This window comes from Aplidium turbinatum, chromosome 7 (genome assembly GCF_918807975.1).
Source record: "Aplidium turbinatum chromosome 7, kaAplTurb1.1, whole genome shotgun sequence".
In the NCBI taxonomy this organism is placed as follows: Eukaryota; Metazoa; Chordata; class Ascidiacea; order Aplousobranchia; family Polyclinidae; genus Aplidium; species Aplidium turbinatum.
The window spans coordinates 22823707-22839784 of record NC_137478.1 but is presented as its reverse complement, the minus strand read 5'-3'; the positions used below and the strand labels follow the sequence as shown (position 1 = coordinate 22839784).

Here is a 16078-nt window from a genome sequence, read left to right as displayed (position 1 = left end):
TTAACTTTTTGGCGAATGAGTCCATCTCGTCTTTCAAATCCTGAAACTTGTGCTGATGCTTCTGTTACGAGCTTCACATGTCGTTCCACTGTTTGATTGTGGCATGGATAAAACAAAATAAGAGGCTTCTCGCGGCATTCTTCCAACTCTGCATCGGTTAAGTGCTCAATTGCTGGAGAAAGTTGTTGATAAGGTTCAATATCAACTAACTCGTGGAATGCCTTTGCTTCCAAGTTCAACTTTGGAACATAGAACAAACGAATTGGACTGCAGTTCAATGGGTTGGAACTGCTATGACTTTCAATGTCCATAACTGAATTTGTTTCAGCGGCATGTTTGCGAATTGCAAGCACCTTGGTCACACCCTTATTTCGTATGTCTTCATTATCATCCCCCAGCATTGCAATCAGAATATTTTCGGGCTGTGCGAAATAACCGTTTCTTGTCACCACATTCAAAGCAATTTCCCGAACGTTTTGGTCAGAAAAATTCAAAACTCGTTGAATCAAGTTGAAAAAGTTTATGGATCCATTTGTTATATGATTGTTTAGCTTGATTTCAAACCAAGTCGGAAAATATACTTCAAGGCAAAAACGAACCAGAATCTCCAGGTTCAAAGGCGGTTCATCCACTGTCACATAATATAACGTAAAATTCTGCATCCCAAAGTTAGCCATCTTGAATGCACAACTGGTCCAACCTCCAAATATAGCCAGATCATCATCAACGTTTCCTTCAATAATTGCCCAGCAAATTTTATAAGCATAGAACTGGTCCGTACTTAAGTCATTCACAACTTCGGATGGGAGCTTTGGAAAGGCCAAAAGTGGTGGCGAGAGCTCTTTGAATTGAGTAATTGGCCAACAGGATACAGTTCCATGTAGTTTTTTCCAATTGGACCTGCAAATGTGTCTGGGCCACTTGTAGCACCATCGAGACCTGCAAACACATGTCCCAAAGGCAATTCATTAGCTGTAGCCTATGTAGCAGACATACTATCCATTGAAGTGGCTTATTCAGCAACTCTTCCAGGCCTCGAATGCATCCGTTGTGTTTTCTTGTCATTGATACAGTGCCATCAGTACCAACAACTGCCAGTTTATTTTGCAATTCTGTACCTTGTAATGAATTGAATAGATGTTGAGCTATGGTTCTGCCCTTGCCAGATCTGTAGTGCTTTTCGTTTGGACCTTGCACAACCGTTTGTGTTGTATCGGCAGCCGCGGCTGAGTGGTTAGCGCGTTGGGCTCGCAGTCGAGAGTCTGCATGTTCGACTCCAGCCACCCGCACTTGCTGTTGTTTCTCTGGGCAAGAAACTTTACGATAATTGCCTCTACCTAGTGATCGATTTCGAGTAATGGGTAGTACCAAATTTAAGTCATAAGTAGAGTAGACAACCGGAAACAGACATTGCCGTCGGCTGCAGCGTGGGTCAGGTGTATGTCGGAAGGCGTACACCGATGCATAGCGCTCAAGTCCGCTTTCCCGCAATGCAGGATAAAGATAAACAAACAAACAAACAAACAATCTTTACGTCCATCAAAGTATAGACCATTCACTATACTGAAATTTTGTTGCTCTTCGTGCCGTAGTTCCTCCTTGCATCTTTCACATTCGGTATTATCAGTGTGTTACTATATCTTGTGCAACATATCAAGTTTTTTTTTCAAAAAACTGATGACAGATCACAATTTGTCAGAAAAAATGCTGAATTTTAACAAAAATGTGTGTAGATTTTGGTTTTTTGGCTATAACTCGTTTTGTATCGTAAATAGAGCAAACTTTCTTCTTAGGACAGATAGAAACATGATGTTTTGGCAGCTTTTGAGCTATATATCATGACTCTACGACCAGTGGTTACCGAGATGGGCAATTTTACCCCCTCACGCGCATAAATTGGGGGGTTGCCGGCTGGAAAATGGGGGCAACCCCCTAAAGTCAATTTTTAATGAAGTTTTAGGTCATTTGTCGGGATTTAAGAACCCCGTTTTTTTCGATTTAAACAAAAAACTTTTTTCACTCCACCCTTCCCTGATGTTTCGGGATGAAGACCAGGCTTCTTTGAAGCAAAATGGGATGATGAGGCTATGTCTCAAGGAAAACGAAAGAGCACCGGATGCATTTAAACTACGTTTTTTTTAGTTTTGTGCCGGTAACTTAAAGATATACCCCTGAACAGATGAAAAACTAGTCGTTTTTCCTTTACAATCTTGAAGTTGCCCAATTTCTCTTCCACTACTAAATGCACTCCACAAAATGTTAAGTTCAGAAATAAAGTTTCATTACTACGGCTATTGGTGCAGCACAAGGCCCGCACCATAAGAGACGTGGTTCCATCGCACTGCATGCGTAGGCCTTCCAACTGGATCGACATTTTCTTCGATTTTGCGATTGATACTTTTTCGAGTTCTGCGATTTTAAATTCGCGTTTGGTTACCGCAAAGGAACGACCCAATACGTTTACCCTACGTTTACTGTAACCTACATGAGATACTTCTTAGCTGACTTCCGCAGAAAAAGTCTGCTTACTCGAGATGATAATTATGTAAAAAACGACTGCACTACCCCAGTTTGATCTTTGATCCGACACATGAATCCTTAACATCATAATAGACACATCGAAGAGACTTGGGTATCATATATTTAAATTGCACGCAGAAGAAAAAAAAATGTGGTCACTACAATGACCCAGCAGTGGCCGTTGACATACGTTGTTGGTCTGCAGCAGCTAAAGCAAAAGTCCCAGCTACACTTGACCAAACTTTTTGTAGGCTACCAGTGAAAAACAGGCTACACCAAAAGCCAACCCGCCTTGGGTGTAAAAAAAACTTTTTTGAAAGAAACATGGTTTATGCTAACACAACATTGTAAATATTCACAAAACGATGCCTATGATGTAATACAGAATCAAGTGTTGATAGGCGCAATGAACAATTCCAAAGAAGATTTAGATAAGTGACAATAGGAAATTATTATCAATACTGCTAAAAGAGACCTACAAAATACGCATATACTGTCTATAACACATACAACTTTATACAAAAGAAAAAAAAACTGCAACAGTTGTATGCTGGTATACGTCAGGAAATCGAAACGAAAGAACTTCTCGTTTCATTTAAAGCATTACCTGTTCATATCCATTTTGGTCTTTATACGTATCTTGGACTTTAAAGCTTCAGCGGTGGCGGGAAAAAACTAACCACAAAAAAGGGTAAAATTGTGCCGAGATATTGCTACTTTCATCAACGTCATCATACATGTTAAAATTTTAACTCACGACGTGTGTTTTTCATCGCCAAAATAAATACCGCGCTGTAAAATACAGCATAGTCGCCGCTTTCTTGCCCACAGCAGTCATGCCAAAAATGGACACTTTCCGAGTAAATAACACAAAAAACGAATTCATTCACAGGGAAAGAAAAGAATTGAAGAGAAAAGAACAGTTCTGTCTACAGACTTCCGCATTCACTTGTCGATTTTGACCACTTTGCTTGCGTGGGGCCAACTATCAGGTTGAGTTCTGCCATGAGGGTTTCGTGCCGGTAAGAGACCCGAATATCCGGTACATTTGTGCGTCTGAGATCGTTCCCTTCTGGACCTTCATCCTGGTACTTCGGGCCCAGCCAGTATTGCTTGTACTGCAATTAGAGTTGGTGCATTAACAACGATAAATATACCTATTATGGTAGATATCCCAGACAGCACATCAGTCGTTTTTACATTGATTCAACATCAAAAGACATCTGACCAGCGTTGTCTGAAGACGTTAAATCAATGTGAAAAACGACTGATTGGCCGTCTGGGATGAACGTTTCAGCTGATTATGAATATAATGTGAAGTGATTATAACCTTCTAATAATTAAATTATTACTGTTTCGTGATGTAATTAACGATAAAACACGGCGACTAAAACGACACCACGCGTTTAACTGCAATCTGAGTCTTTCTTTTTACGAATTTATCAAAGAATGAATGATATTTTCTAGGTAGACTTATTGTATCTGAATAGGGTAAAAATTGTCGTCACACCTTTCGCCACGACCGGTCAGCTTCCAAAAACTTCGCACAAAAATACACAAAAGCTGAAACTTAAGCATGAAATCAAAAGCAGGCGCAAAAAATACCATGTTTGAAAGCAAATTATTTGCTCAAAACACAAAATGCTGCTATGAACTTCCAGAATAAGCTGAACGCTGAAAAGCAATTCAACGTATCCCACCTGGTGCGGAAAGCCACTCATCACTACACTATTTCTTGCCAGTTCGCACATGTCGCATGCGCTCAGCTTCCAAACTTGGGCTGCGATACTGAATTCCTCCATCAGAGGTTCCTGCGCATCACAAAAGGAAGTTAAAAATACAGGGCCGCTTAAACCAACAGCATGTAAAATGCAATAGTTGCCTTGATAACATCGCTCCACATCAATTCTTCCCAACTTTTTTCAGCTCAAGGGCTACTTTTATGAAAACCGAGCCACAAATTTGTGGTTTTCAAATCATAGAAAACACAATTTACTGTTAGTGGGACACTTGCTTCTTGGATATGAAGACGAGGTTTGATGAAAGACAAGCCCAACACAAGTTTATACAAAATAAAGACTGAAAGAGTCGGCGAACTTTCTTTGTGTCATGCGAATACACGCGTACAATGCGTCTCGTTTACGTGACGATCGGCAGCTTCGTGTTTCTCATTATACTTATGGTTTGTGCCCCTGTTTAAGAGCTCCTTGGCTGTTCAGCCTCGCGGCTCACTGGTTAGGAAGCGCTGCTCAACACGACAACAAAACGATGTGGCGTGGGGAATTATTCTACTGACGACGGTATTTGCGGCAGAGGGCTTTGATTAAAAAAATAGAAAACTTACAGAAGATCACAACGTCTATATTAAGACTTACGTAATCCTATGTTTCATAGAACAATACCTAATCCATCTTAGGGTACTTTATTATTCTGGAAAAAGGAAATAGATTGAGGTATATCGAAATTAATTGAAATATGTCATACCTTGGTAAAGTGGAACTGTAACGGATCATCAGTGGACAGAGAGACGCACAATCCCCTGGCCAGGTAGTCCGGGAGAGGGTTGCGATGATAGCTGAGGAAGAGGCTGTTGTTGCTCAGAGGCGACATCGCTATGCCGATTTGGTGAAGATAGTAGAGGTATTGAAGAACGGGAACCTTTTTAGAGGAAATAAAAATCGTTGTAAATCTCCAATCGACAAAATTTGAATTATAACAACTTCTCCAATTTTAAACTTTTCAATTTTTTTCTCGTAACATTAGAAGTTACCTTGCGTAGCAGAAGACCGTGACTAATGTTGTCCGCCAATAAATAAGCCGTCACTAGATGGTGTGCTGCCCCAGCCTCCCCACAATGTGGCCGCAGATTGAATTCATTCATTCCCCGCTTTCTGTGTGGAATTGGGGAGATTTAATAGTGATTTTAGACCACACACAGAATGACTCTATATAAGTGGCATTTGCATCAGAACTAGCTTAAGTCCAAATGCCATCAGCGTAGAAATACGCGCTTAATACAATCGAGCCAAACAACTACACGACGCACTTCTTTCATGTGCTTCGAAGAAACGAGCTTTCTCTGCCTTTTCATTAAACCACATTTTCGTCTCAAATTTTAAATGCTTATTCATCCATGTTACCCGAAAGGCAAAATATTCACTAACTTGAGCTTAGAGACGCGCATCACGCAATGCGTGTCAGGGAAAGCCCCACATTAAAGCATAGCGTATTACCTTCTGAGTTGGTTCAAGGTGATGATGTTGGCGTACATGTAGTAAATATAGTAAGAATACGGCGGGTTTTCGTTCTTGTTCCATTCCTCTGGCAGCGGTGACTGCATGGTAAAGACGTGGTGCTCTGCTTTCGACTCATCGTCCACGGAATCGAACCCGGTTACCTGGAATGTTGACAATTGTATGTTTAGTGAAATTTTTGTAACTTTTAGTGAGAAACTTGAATTTTGATGATGAGGCTCTCCATGAAAGCCGAAAACGGTCCAGTTATTGTTTTTATTAATTTTTTCATGACAGCATGATGTCAAACATTGTGAGATTACTTATTTCCACATGGTTGTGGTAGAATCCTCTACCAAACTTTATATCGAAACAATATCGAAGGACGGTTTGAAACGTCAAAGTTTGTAATCACGATCTTACATGCTGCAGGAACAAATGAATTTCCGGGTGTTGCTTCGGGTTGAGAGTGGCGTCGAACAATGGCTTGAACACGTTCGACATCATCTGGCCAAAGTTATCCATTGTGCCTTTTGAACGGTAAATGTCGCTGAAAAGACGTAATATTTACATAAGAAAAAGGTAACCACAACAGCTTTTTTTGCTCGAAGTATAACCCAATCCCAAAAATCAGTGCTTTTCACATTCAATATCAAAGACGGAACTTGCTTGCTGGGAAGGGTTCACGTGTCGTTACCCTTTGATATTAAAAAAAGCTTGATCATTGAATTCCACGTAAGTCACCATCACTTGTACAACTGGTTAATGTGCAATGTCTTGTGAGCCAGCAGCGTTGCATCGCACGGTTGTTCTATTTATCCACGACGTTTTAAGAACTCAGGGCTCTCCATCGGGGCACGTATAACATTTAATTAAGAACAGACCGGACAATCAAACGCCTTCTCACTCTGCCATCTGGCAGGCGGCACTGGACAAATTACTATATTATCATTAATTTATTTATAAGATATAACGCACTGTTGAAATAACCAGGAAAAATAATCTCTAATTTCTATGATATTGCTTATTAATTCGATTTAGAAAAATGAATTCATTATTATGTATCATAGCCAGTTTTATCTGTGCAACACATGGCACTAACTTACAATAATCTTGGAACTTGGATGAGCCATCTAACGTTGTCGCTATAGACCTTGTGAGTGACCGCCCACTTGGCTAACTTGGTCCACTCATCCGCTGACCGTCCATAGATAGACAATCGTAGTTCTGACTGCTGGTACTTGCTGTCTTCGAGGTCGTCCATAACCTCCTGCAACACGAAAGTTACCTTTATGGTATGGGAGAGGTGGAAGGAAGAACGAGGAAGAGGAAAAAAGTGGAGTAAGACTTAAGAGTAAAGAAGAAAGGAGGAAGAGTGGGGAAGAATCGAGGAGGAACAAAAAGGGAAAAGTGGGGGGAAATGGCAATATCGGAGGGGGTTGGAGGAGGAGATGGCCACTGGCCATCCTCCAGCAAACCAAATGGAAGAACTGCACCCTTCCTTCTTATAGTTTACGTAGACACAGTGGGCTTTTCTTAGTTTAACTTTCTTTGCCAGCACAAATTTGTTCGTACGATCTATGTGTTTTTAAGTTCGTTGGCCAACGGGTGCACGGCCGCTGTTCTTGGCAGGCAACAGGCTATTTGAAAATAAACAGAATTTGGCAGGTGCAGTGCGTTTTTCATTAAGTTCAAATACTAAATTCGAACGAAAACAACAAAAGCAAGCCGCTCCTTGAGTGGAAGTTCTCCGGTTAAATCTGGGGCTGAAATGGTGAAAAACTGTGGCGAACCACTTTGTTGCAGCCTCCCGTCAATCTTCACTTACACCTTTTATATGTCAGGGTTATTCTCAGCACATGGCTAGCCTCAAACGTTATTCACACAAGATGAGTCCGACGCAACGAGTATGTATTGCCGATCACAAAACATAAAGCCAAAAAACAATCACACTATTCATTTAATTCAACAAACATTTTTTTTTCCAAAATGTTTTCAGAAAATAAGCGACAAGAAAATTACTGACAAAGCTCGACAAAAGAAATCAGACAATGCCAACCTTAATGACGTGAGCGAAAAACTTTCCACCCGCTCTGTTGTCAGTTTTGATGTAAATTTCTCTCAGTATGCTCTGGCCTATCGGGTTGTACTTGGAGTTGAACTTGTCGAATCTATTTGGGTTGAAAACATTGTAGGTTACTTTTTGTTCACAGAAAAGGAAACTTTTTAGAAAAACGTTATTTGTAAACTTAAAGGTGATGTTGAAATGTTTTTTTCTCTATATTGCAAACGCTTTTCGAGTTTGGAAACAGCGTGTCTAACATGCCAAAAGAGATCCACGCTTAAGAATCAGAAACGACTGGTAGCATGGAAACTTAGAAAAAAAATGCAACACCTGTGGATTTTTCATCAGTAAACGACTAAACGTATGTTCTGACGAGCATGTGCTGACTGGCTGGTGCTGCGATCCTTTTTCGTGAAAGCTGAGCCCGCAAACAGCTTTTTAACTGATGTAATTCGCATGCAGGAATGGTTTTCCCAATTTAAGCAAAATTACGTCACGCAATCTTAGTAATTTCCTTACAATAAAACAAACAACCAGTCAGACCCAGATAGAAAGATCCATCACTCAACGTCTGCAGACGGTGAATCAATGTGAAAATGACGGATTTTGCTCTCTGGGGAGTGAATAAACCGGTGCGCTAACGAAAACGATGGAAAGAAGATGCAAAATTACTAGAAGTCACGCACCTATGAAACAGGTTCCTGTCGGCGTGTACGTCCAGGCTGTCCACACTCAAGTCATAAGCAGACAGGTTGAGGTTGGCGAAAACCTGATCAAAACGGTGCAAAGACACAATTGTACATGTTTGCAAACGTTGAATCAATGTAAAACCTATGGATTTAGATGGATTAATGAGAATACAAAGGTGCTCGTTTTCCAAATAGACGAGGTAAATGCCAACTTGGGGTCTAGCCGAACGTGTTTCTATAGAATTGCAAGAATAGAACTGCTTTTTCGGATAATGTACTGTACGTTTAAAAACAAACCCAAGCGGCAAGTAATGTATTATGCATATGTGCTTACTATGAGATCTGATAGTGTTTAACTGTTCATACAGCTACTCGGAGCTAAACTACATTCAGTAAAACTTCGTTAAATCTTTGAAAAGCCAGTTCTGAAAACAAAAAAACGGCAAGACGGTGCAGCAATTCTTTTACTTTTAAAGAAACTTCCATTCACCAGAAAATAATAGATGCAACAATTTACAGGCAACGACAAGCAAGAACTTGACATTGTCACCCGATGGCTGGGCGTGTGTCAGTGTTTCAAAGCTTGCACAAGCATACCAAGCTGCTAGTAAGCGCCCAGGGAGGTTTGTTCGGTCAAAGGATGAAAACTACCTCGATTAAAAAGAAACCTTCAATTTTCGTTGCAGGCACATGATACTCCCGTAATATCCCAGGCAGCAAAATCCGTCATTTTTACATTGATTCAACGTCTGCAGACGTTGAATCAATGTAAAAATGACAAATTTTGCTGTCTTGGATAACTCAACAATGTTCCACTTACTTCTGGCAGTGTGTAATCTTTTCCGTCCTGGCAGTATACAATATCAGGGGAGTCCATCTTGATGGTCTTTTTCATAAATCGAAGCAAGTGCTTTTGGTTCATGCAGGAGGAGGCGTGGATGTGAGTGTCCACCTGAATCAAGGTAGAAAGTTTGTTAGAAGACCAACTAGCAAATTGGTCTTTTGCTTTGATTCAACGTCCGCAGACGTTTAATTAACGTAAGAAGAACAAATTTTCCGACTGGGCTGTTTATCTAGCCAAGCATTAATAATGTAAAGCTGTTTTCAACCACTTTAATGTTTAGCCGAAGATTCAGTTCATAAGACTTGTTAACACCCCCACGCCAACACATGATATTATCTCTCGTTGGCAAAAACCATTCCACAACAAAAGAATTCTGCACTACTGGAAACACGAATCCGAGGCTTCAGTGAAAATCTTTGAATTCCATGTACATTGTAGCCTACAATCGACACCATAAGAATGCGTCCATGAGCGTTGAAATGGCTAATAACAGATATAAACCTCACTACACCAGAGAGTTCAGATTTAGTGGTGTTGTGGACTATGAGATGATAAGACATAGATTCTCAACTCACTTTCCTGCAGTTATAGAAGTCGCGGTGAGGGACTTCTTTTTGGGCGGCAAGTTCTTTGGTCTCGTTCAGCAACGCATGAAGCTGGAACTTCGAAGATAGATAGGATAGGCGTCGGTAGCAGAAGGTTTTTCTGGAACAAATTTTAAAGAATACGTTTAAGCATGACACAGCGAAGCATAAAAAAGTGTTGGATAAACGCTAAGCCTTTATGAATTTTACAGGAAAGGGTAACGTTTGGCAGTACTTATTCTTCATGATCGTGCGGCAGTACAAAGCAAACAACTGACCACAAAAGAAACTAAAACAAACAGCGGTAAAAATTTCACAGGCAGGTTAATATTCAATTTTAGTAGAGAGGTGACTTTCTTTTTTCTGCCTAAGGCAGTGTTTCTCAACCTTTTTTGGCCCAACGCCCCCTTCATGAACTGGCAAAGTTTAACGGCCCCCAACAAAAACGATTAATTACGAAAAGCGAATATAAAACATTAAATACTACAAAAAATTCTCAATGCCAAGCAAAAAGCCAAGCAGAGCGATATAATTACACCAAATATAGGCTAGTTACCAGTCTCTAAAACCCTTACAGCCTGTTTTACCCTAAAAGGGGGATCATCAGAAGGACCTTATCCAAATAGAATTTTATTTCTATTAGAATAAGGACCTTTTGATGATCCCCCTTTTAGGGTGAAACAGGCTGTAAGGGTTTTAGAGACTAGTAACTATATTTGATAAAAAGCAAATATATATTTGCGAGCATGAAAACAGAATAGGCCTACTGGTAGTCAATGTGAACCTTAGGATTGGTGAGAAAGTGCCAGTTTCTTCACATCTGGTGTAAAGCCAGTGAGAAACATTCGAAGATCACCTCTTATGGATATGTCAAGTGGGTTTCGCTGTTTGGTATGTAGCAGAACAACCTGAACAACACAACTGAATCCCTTTTCCACGAAGATACGAGCTCTTTGACGAAATTGTTACGCTGGGCGGTAGATGGGTTAAACCAGAATGCCCCTTAATAATCAAAACACCCCCCTCTTAAGCCGAGGTAATCATACCGCCCCCCTGCAAAATCAAAACGCGCCCCCGTTGAGAACCACTGGTCTAAGGTTAGTATTCTTCCATGTCCTGCGCTGCCATGTCCTTCTACACGCACGAGATAAGTAAAAGCTGGATGCCAAACAGGTAGTTGCGCGGGACTTTGAAGCGTCGACGCGCACTATGGGTTGCAAGTAGCAATCGCTACAAACTTACAGCCGTGTCTCATATAATGAACAAAATATCAAAAGTGAACTACTAAAGTGACTATATGAAACACAACTCACAAAGGTCCATCCACAGTCATAGCCATCACTCTGTTGTGATCAACAATGAAAGACTCCAGGTCAGGGTAGGGCAAGTCCAACGGCTGGTTTCTTAAAAAACAAAACGTTAAAATTGCTTTAAACTACATCTTTTTCAACGGTCGAGGAATACTGTAGTCGGAGGATGAGGTATTAGAAAGTTCTGATTTACTGCACTTAGTCATGAAAGTTTCATGAGCAAGCGGAAAAACGGATCATGTTTTAATTCATAAAAACGTGACGTGCGTGAACAAGCTCAGATCGCAAAATTTGTCCGTTTTATGTTGATTTAATGGTCTGCAAACGTTGAATTAATGTAAAAATGACAGCTTTTTAGCTGAGAGGAAGCTACCAATGCACAACGGCCGCACAACAAAAACTAAGAAGCTTCTAATAGAAACATTTTACGTTAACGCAGGCCTATTTAGTTATCAACGCGTCTCGTTTTAATTACCTTATGGATTACCTTATCACCTTAATGACCTTACAGGTCTTTCGCTGCCATCCTATTGTGCTGATAGACACTCAATTTGTATGTACTTCTTGTTTGTTCATCGCCAACAAAACAATAAACTGAACTGAACGGAGGTAGAGTGAGCATTCGAGATTTTTTCTTTTCTTGACGACAAAGTTCAGTCTTAAAAAATGTTGTTTTTTTTGCGGAATCTCGTTTTTTTTAATTTACTTTTTTCGACAAAATTAATGCGTGTCGGAGTGTTCACCTGTCAAGATGAACGTCATCTTCATATACACGAATCACTCCGTTCACCATCCGGATCTTCATCGACGAGTCTCCGGGAAAAGAGTCTACAGAGAATTCTGTGTACGGGCAATCATGCACCACGGGAGGGTGGTAAGGGGCGTCTGTTGATAAAAGGAAGGATCGATCTTAAATTCAACAACTGAAAGCTTTATGCCAATCATGCTATCAAAACCCACCCTTTTTACATTGATTCAACGTCCCGCAAATGAGATGACGTTCTCGTTGCGTTCGGGTTTCGGCACAAATCAGAGCAGGGTTGCCAGTTTTCTTCTCTCGACCGCTTTTATTGGCTGCTATGTCCTGTCCACCCAATTTATCACACCGGGCTTGGGTAATGGTGTCTTTTTCACAACCAGGTTAAGCGGAAAGTTAAACTAAGATCGCATAATAGCAGCTCAAGCATAGTTTAAAGCCTTAGAAAGTTAAAAAAAGTAACAAAAAAGAATGCAATGGGGATTTATATAATAAGCAAAAAGACAACTTATAACAACGCATAAAAATTTTGTTGAACACAGTTGCTATTCTCCTACAAACCTTAAACGCCAGCAGATAGAGTAGCTACGTTTTACAGACATAGATCAAATGAGCTGAAAAACAATCGAAGTAAATTATTCGGCTCACCTTCACTGATGGTGCTTTCGTGTACATGGCAGCCACAAGCGTCATGGTCTTTTCCTTTTATCTGCCAAGAATTTATCACATTGAACAAAAGCAAAGCGGCAATAACTGATAATGTCCAAGACAAAGCATTCATTCACAAACAGTCATAAATGTTTTAAATCAACATTCGTAACTCCCCAGACCGCAAAACCCGTCATTTTTACATTGATCCAACATCTGAAGACGATTTTGCCATCTGGGTCTTTGCTGTGCAGAGACATCAGGTGTAATAGAAGTACAACAGAACTGACACATCGCAACATAGCAACCCTTACCATGCAAATAAACTTTGAGGTCGTAGTGCACATCCTATGTCCAGCAAGTTCAACGTATTTCTCACGCACTGCCAATGCTTCCATGACCATCTCGGAGGCTTCTTCCAAGTCTCTATGAGGCACCTTAAAGTGAAGATATGAACTTTTGTAAAGTTTAGTATGAATTGTGTCGCAAACAAAATGCTAAACGATTTTATGTTTGGTTTACAGCATGCGTTAAAGTTGCAACATCTCAGTTTGCAGACGATTAATCGATGCAAAAATGAAGGATTTTGCTGTCTGGGATAGCATGCTTTTAAAGATCATATTTATTTACCAATGTAGTGTGAGGAATGTTGGTCCTGGCACTTGCAAGGCTGTGTACAACCCATGAAGGAAACCACGGAAGCTAAGCGGTTGAAACACATTCCTGTTAGGGCCAAGTTCGGGTGGTGTTGTTGATGGGGTGGTTAACTTACTTACTTTCGCTAACCTTGTTCATGTTTTTGAAACAAAATACTAAGTCGAAACAGAAAAAATGAAACAACGCATGAAAACATCGAAAAGCAGTTCTGTGGCTGGCTTAACGTGATAGATTGTTGTGATGTACAACAGTTATATTTTGCAATGATGTCAATTCTAACCGCCACATAACGTCATCTCAGCAAAAACAACTGCAGGCTACACGTTTAATAGTACTTGACATTTGACAAAGTCCACCAACAATCTATTAGTGTTGACTCTACCTGGTGGTTTTCTAATCATCTCTGCAGCGCAATCACTTTTTTAACAATTCAAAACGCAGGAAAACACCAAAACAGATGTTAGTTACGTGTAAAATGTTAATTTGTCCTTCCACCAAGGCACAGAGAAGCAGTGTGACCCAAAAAGCAACATTCAGCAAAAATCGTTTTGTTTGAATAGGTACGCCATTAGCCCTCTCCCTCTCAACAAAACATACGTGTATTGCGCAAGACCACAAAACAGCTGAGTGACAATCAACAAGCAGGCTACCGACACGGTTCAATGACTGTTCACAACGTCATAAAAGAAACGAACGGTAAGGTAAGAGTCAATTTTAGATATTGGAACATGGGTGATCAACTGATCATGGCTGGAGTGCATGCAATGATGCAAATATGTCATACTGACTTTATAATAATTAACATAATTTAATGCTGATGTCGAGCAAGGGTTTCAAACTCGAATTGCTCTGAGGGCCAAATGAACACTTGTAATTAACCCGAGGGCCGCAATACACAGTAAGAAGAACAAAATAACACAGTTAAAACGCAATAAAAATGCAGTAGGAACACACCGAGAACGTTAGATAGCAAGAAAAAGTAGTAAGAACAAAGAGATTAACGCAAACGAAAAAAAAAGAACGGAAGCAAAACGACGGATCTGGACTCTGGAGAGTAAAATCTAGCTATCAGCTATCAAAAGCGCGCAAAAAAACTAAACCCTTGAAAAAGTTACTTCAGCAAATACCAAGGTTACTATTGCGATAACGACACAACGAGTAAATAGGCAATGTGATTGTGATGTAACAATACGGGTTTCGCGCACCCAATAAAATGGCACGACAGCACTGCTAAAAGTCGTGTGAAGCTTGATGGGCGTTGTGGAGCGACTTTTACCTTTCTAAATCTATAAAAAAATATGTACTATAAATACCATAAATATTAATGATTCCAAAGTTTAAAAATGCATCGTGGGCCGCATGCGGCCCGCGTGTTGAGACTGTAGCTGTAGAGTGGTAGCTACATCCTCCTCGAAAGAATTGTATAAGATGGCACGTTATTTGAAAACGATGGTCCAAAATCTCAATTTAAACATAGATTTTTGTAACCTGGTTACACAAATTTGTAGGCCACACCACTAACCATTTCTATCTACTAAATTTCACATTTTCGTCTTGAAGCTATTCTTTTCTACGGCGCCATACAAATAGACACGTTTCCTTGCTTACCTTTGTTTAAAAAGGAGCAAAAAATAAAGTAGGCTATCAAACTAAGTTTCGAATAAAAAGTATACGGTTTGTGATAATACACACGCTATCTGGGTTTTCCTCTGATTACTTGTCAAAGCAAAATTAATTGTTGCAATGCTTGAAATACAAACTGTCATGTTGAGTTTGAATGATATGAATTCTTGAATAATGACATTATTAAGGGTAGTCGACTAACACATCACGTTCTCGAAGTGACAATGTTGCCAAGGCGATGAGAGGTTAGCAATTGTTTACAAAAACTTTATTTGACTCCCAAAATAATTTCAAGTAGTAGAAACCGGGAGCTGCTGGGCTCCAGCCACTTCACCCGTTGAAACCCAACATAAATTACAAAAAAAATGTATTCTTGTCATCTTTAACTTGATAGAATCGACTGGAATACAAACGACTAGCACTACAAGAACAAGTTGCATGTCAGTGTCCAGGAAACACCTTCCTAGGAGTGCTAGTTTGTGTTGTCAAACGTGTCAGAAAATGTTACTAATTGGCGCAATTCAGTCATTTGAACCCACACAACAAACCAACCGCCTTTTACATGGATTCAACGTCTCAGGAAATGCATACGTCTCCAGTGAATGTAAAAATTGGTTGGTTTGCTGCCTGAGAAATTCACTATTTCAGTGATGCAGTTCAAGTTAAGTATGACATTGGCGGGTAATACCACGGTCTCAGGCAATAGCTTAAAAAACGGGTCTGCTACTATTCGGTGAGTCCGATTCGGTGAGAGCCTTATTCGGTGAGAGCCCTATTCGGTGATTTTTTTGAATTTTTTTTTGAAAATTATTGGGTACTGTAGCCTAATTAAAACCCCTAACCCCAAAACCCCCTAACCTCAAAACCCCCTAACCTCAAACCCAAAACCCCAAACCCCCTAACCTCAAACCCAAAACCCCCTAACCCCAAACCCCCTAACCTCAAACCCAAAACCCCCTAACCCCAAACCCCCTAACCTCAAACCCAAAACCCCAAACTCCCAAACCCCCTAACCTCACCCCCAAACCCCACCCCCCAAAAACCCAAACCCCCAAAAACCCCTATCCCCTATAACGGCAATGATAATTAGGCTACGGCGCGCAATAATTTAAAAAAAAAACTCACCGAATAGGGCTCTCACCGAAAAA

The 16078-nt window shown here is 40.3% G+C and overlaps 1 protein-coding gene across 3 annotated transcripts in view; it reads right to left on the bottom strand.

Annotated features, from left to right (window-relative positions):
* Positions 1-2623: 2623 nt before the first annotated feature.
* Positions 2624-16078, bottom strand: part of LOC145774704 (AMP deaminase 2-like) — a 32522-nt gene continuing 19067 nt past the window's right edge. For all 3 annotated transcript variants that reach the window (XM_082585994.1, XM_082585995.1, XM_082585996.1), the window contains 15 exons: positions 12965-13087; positions 12651-12711; positions 11989-12130; positions 11249-11338; positions 9927-10056; positions 9328-9459; positions 8505-8587; positions 7813-7924; positions 6860-7023; positions 6177-6303; positions 5754-5917; positions 5291-5411; positions 5005-5178; positions 4221-4331; positions 2624-3638 (listed from right to left, as the gene is read on the bottom strand). In XM_082585994.1, coding sequence (XP_082442120.1) covers positions 3450-3638; positions 4221-4331; positions 5005-5178; positions 5291-5411; positions 5754-5917; positions 6177-6303; positions 6860-7023; positions 7813-7924; positions 8505-8587; positions 9328-9459; positions 9927-10056; positions 11249-11338; positions 11989-12130; positions 12651-12711; positions 12965-13087 — 1923 coding nt within the window. In that variant the 3' untranslated portion in view covers positions 2624-3449. The remainder of the gene's footprint in view (positions 3639-4220; positions 4332-5004; positions 5179-5290; positions 5412-5753; positions 5918-6176; positions 6304-6859; positions 7024-7812; positions 7925-8504; positions 8588-9327; positions 9460-9926; positions 10057-11248; positions 11339-11988; positions 12131-12650; positions 12712-12964; positions 13088-16078) is intronic.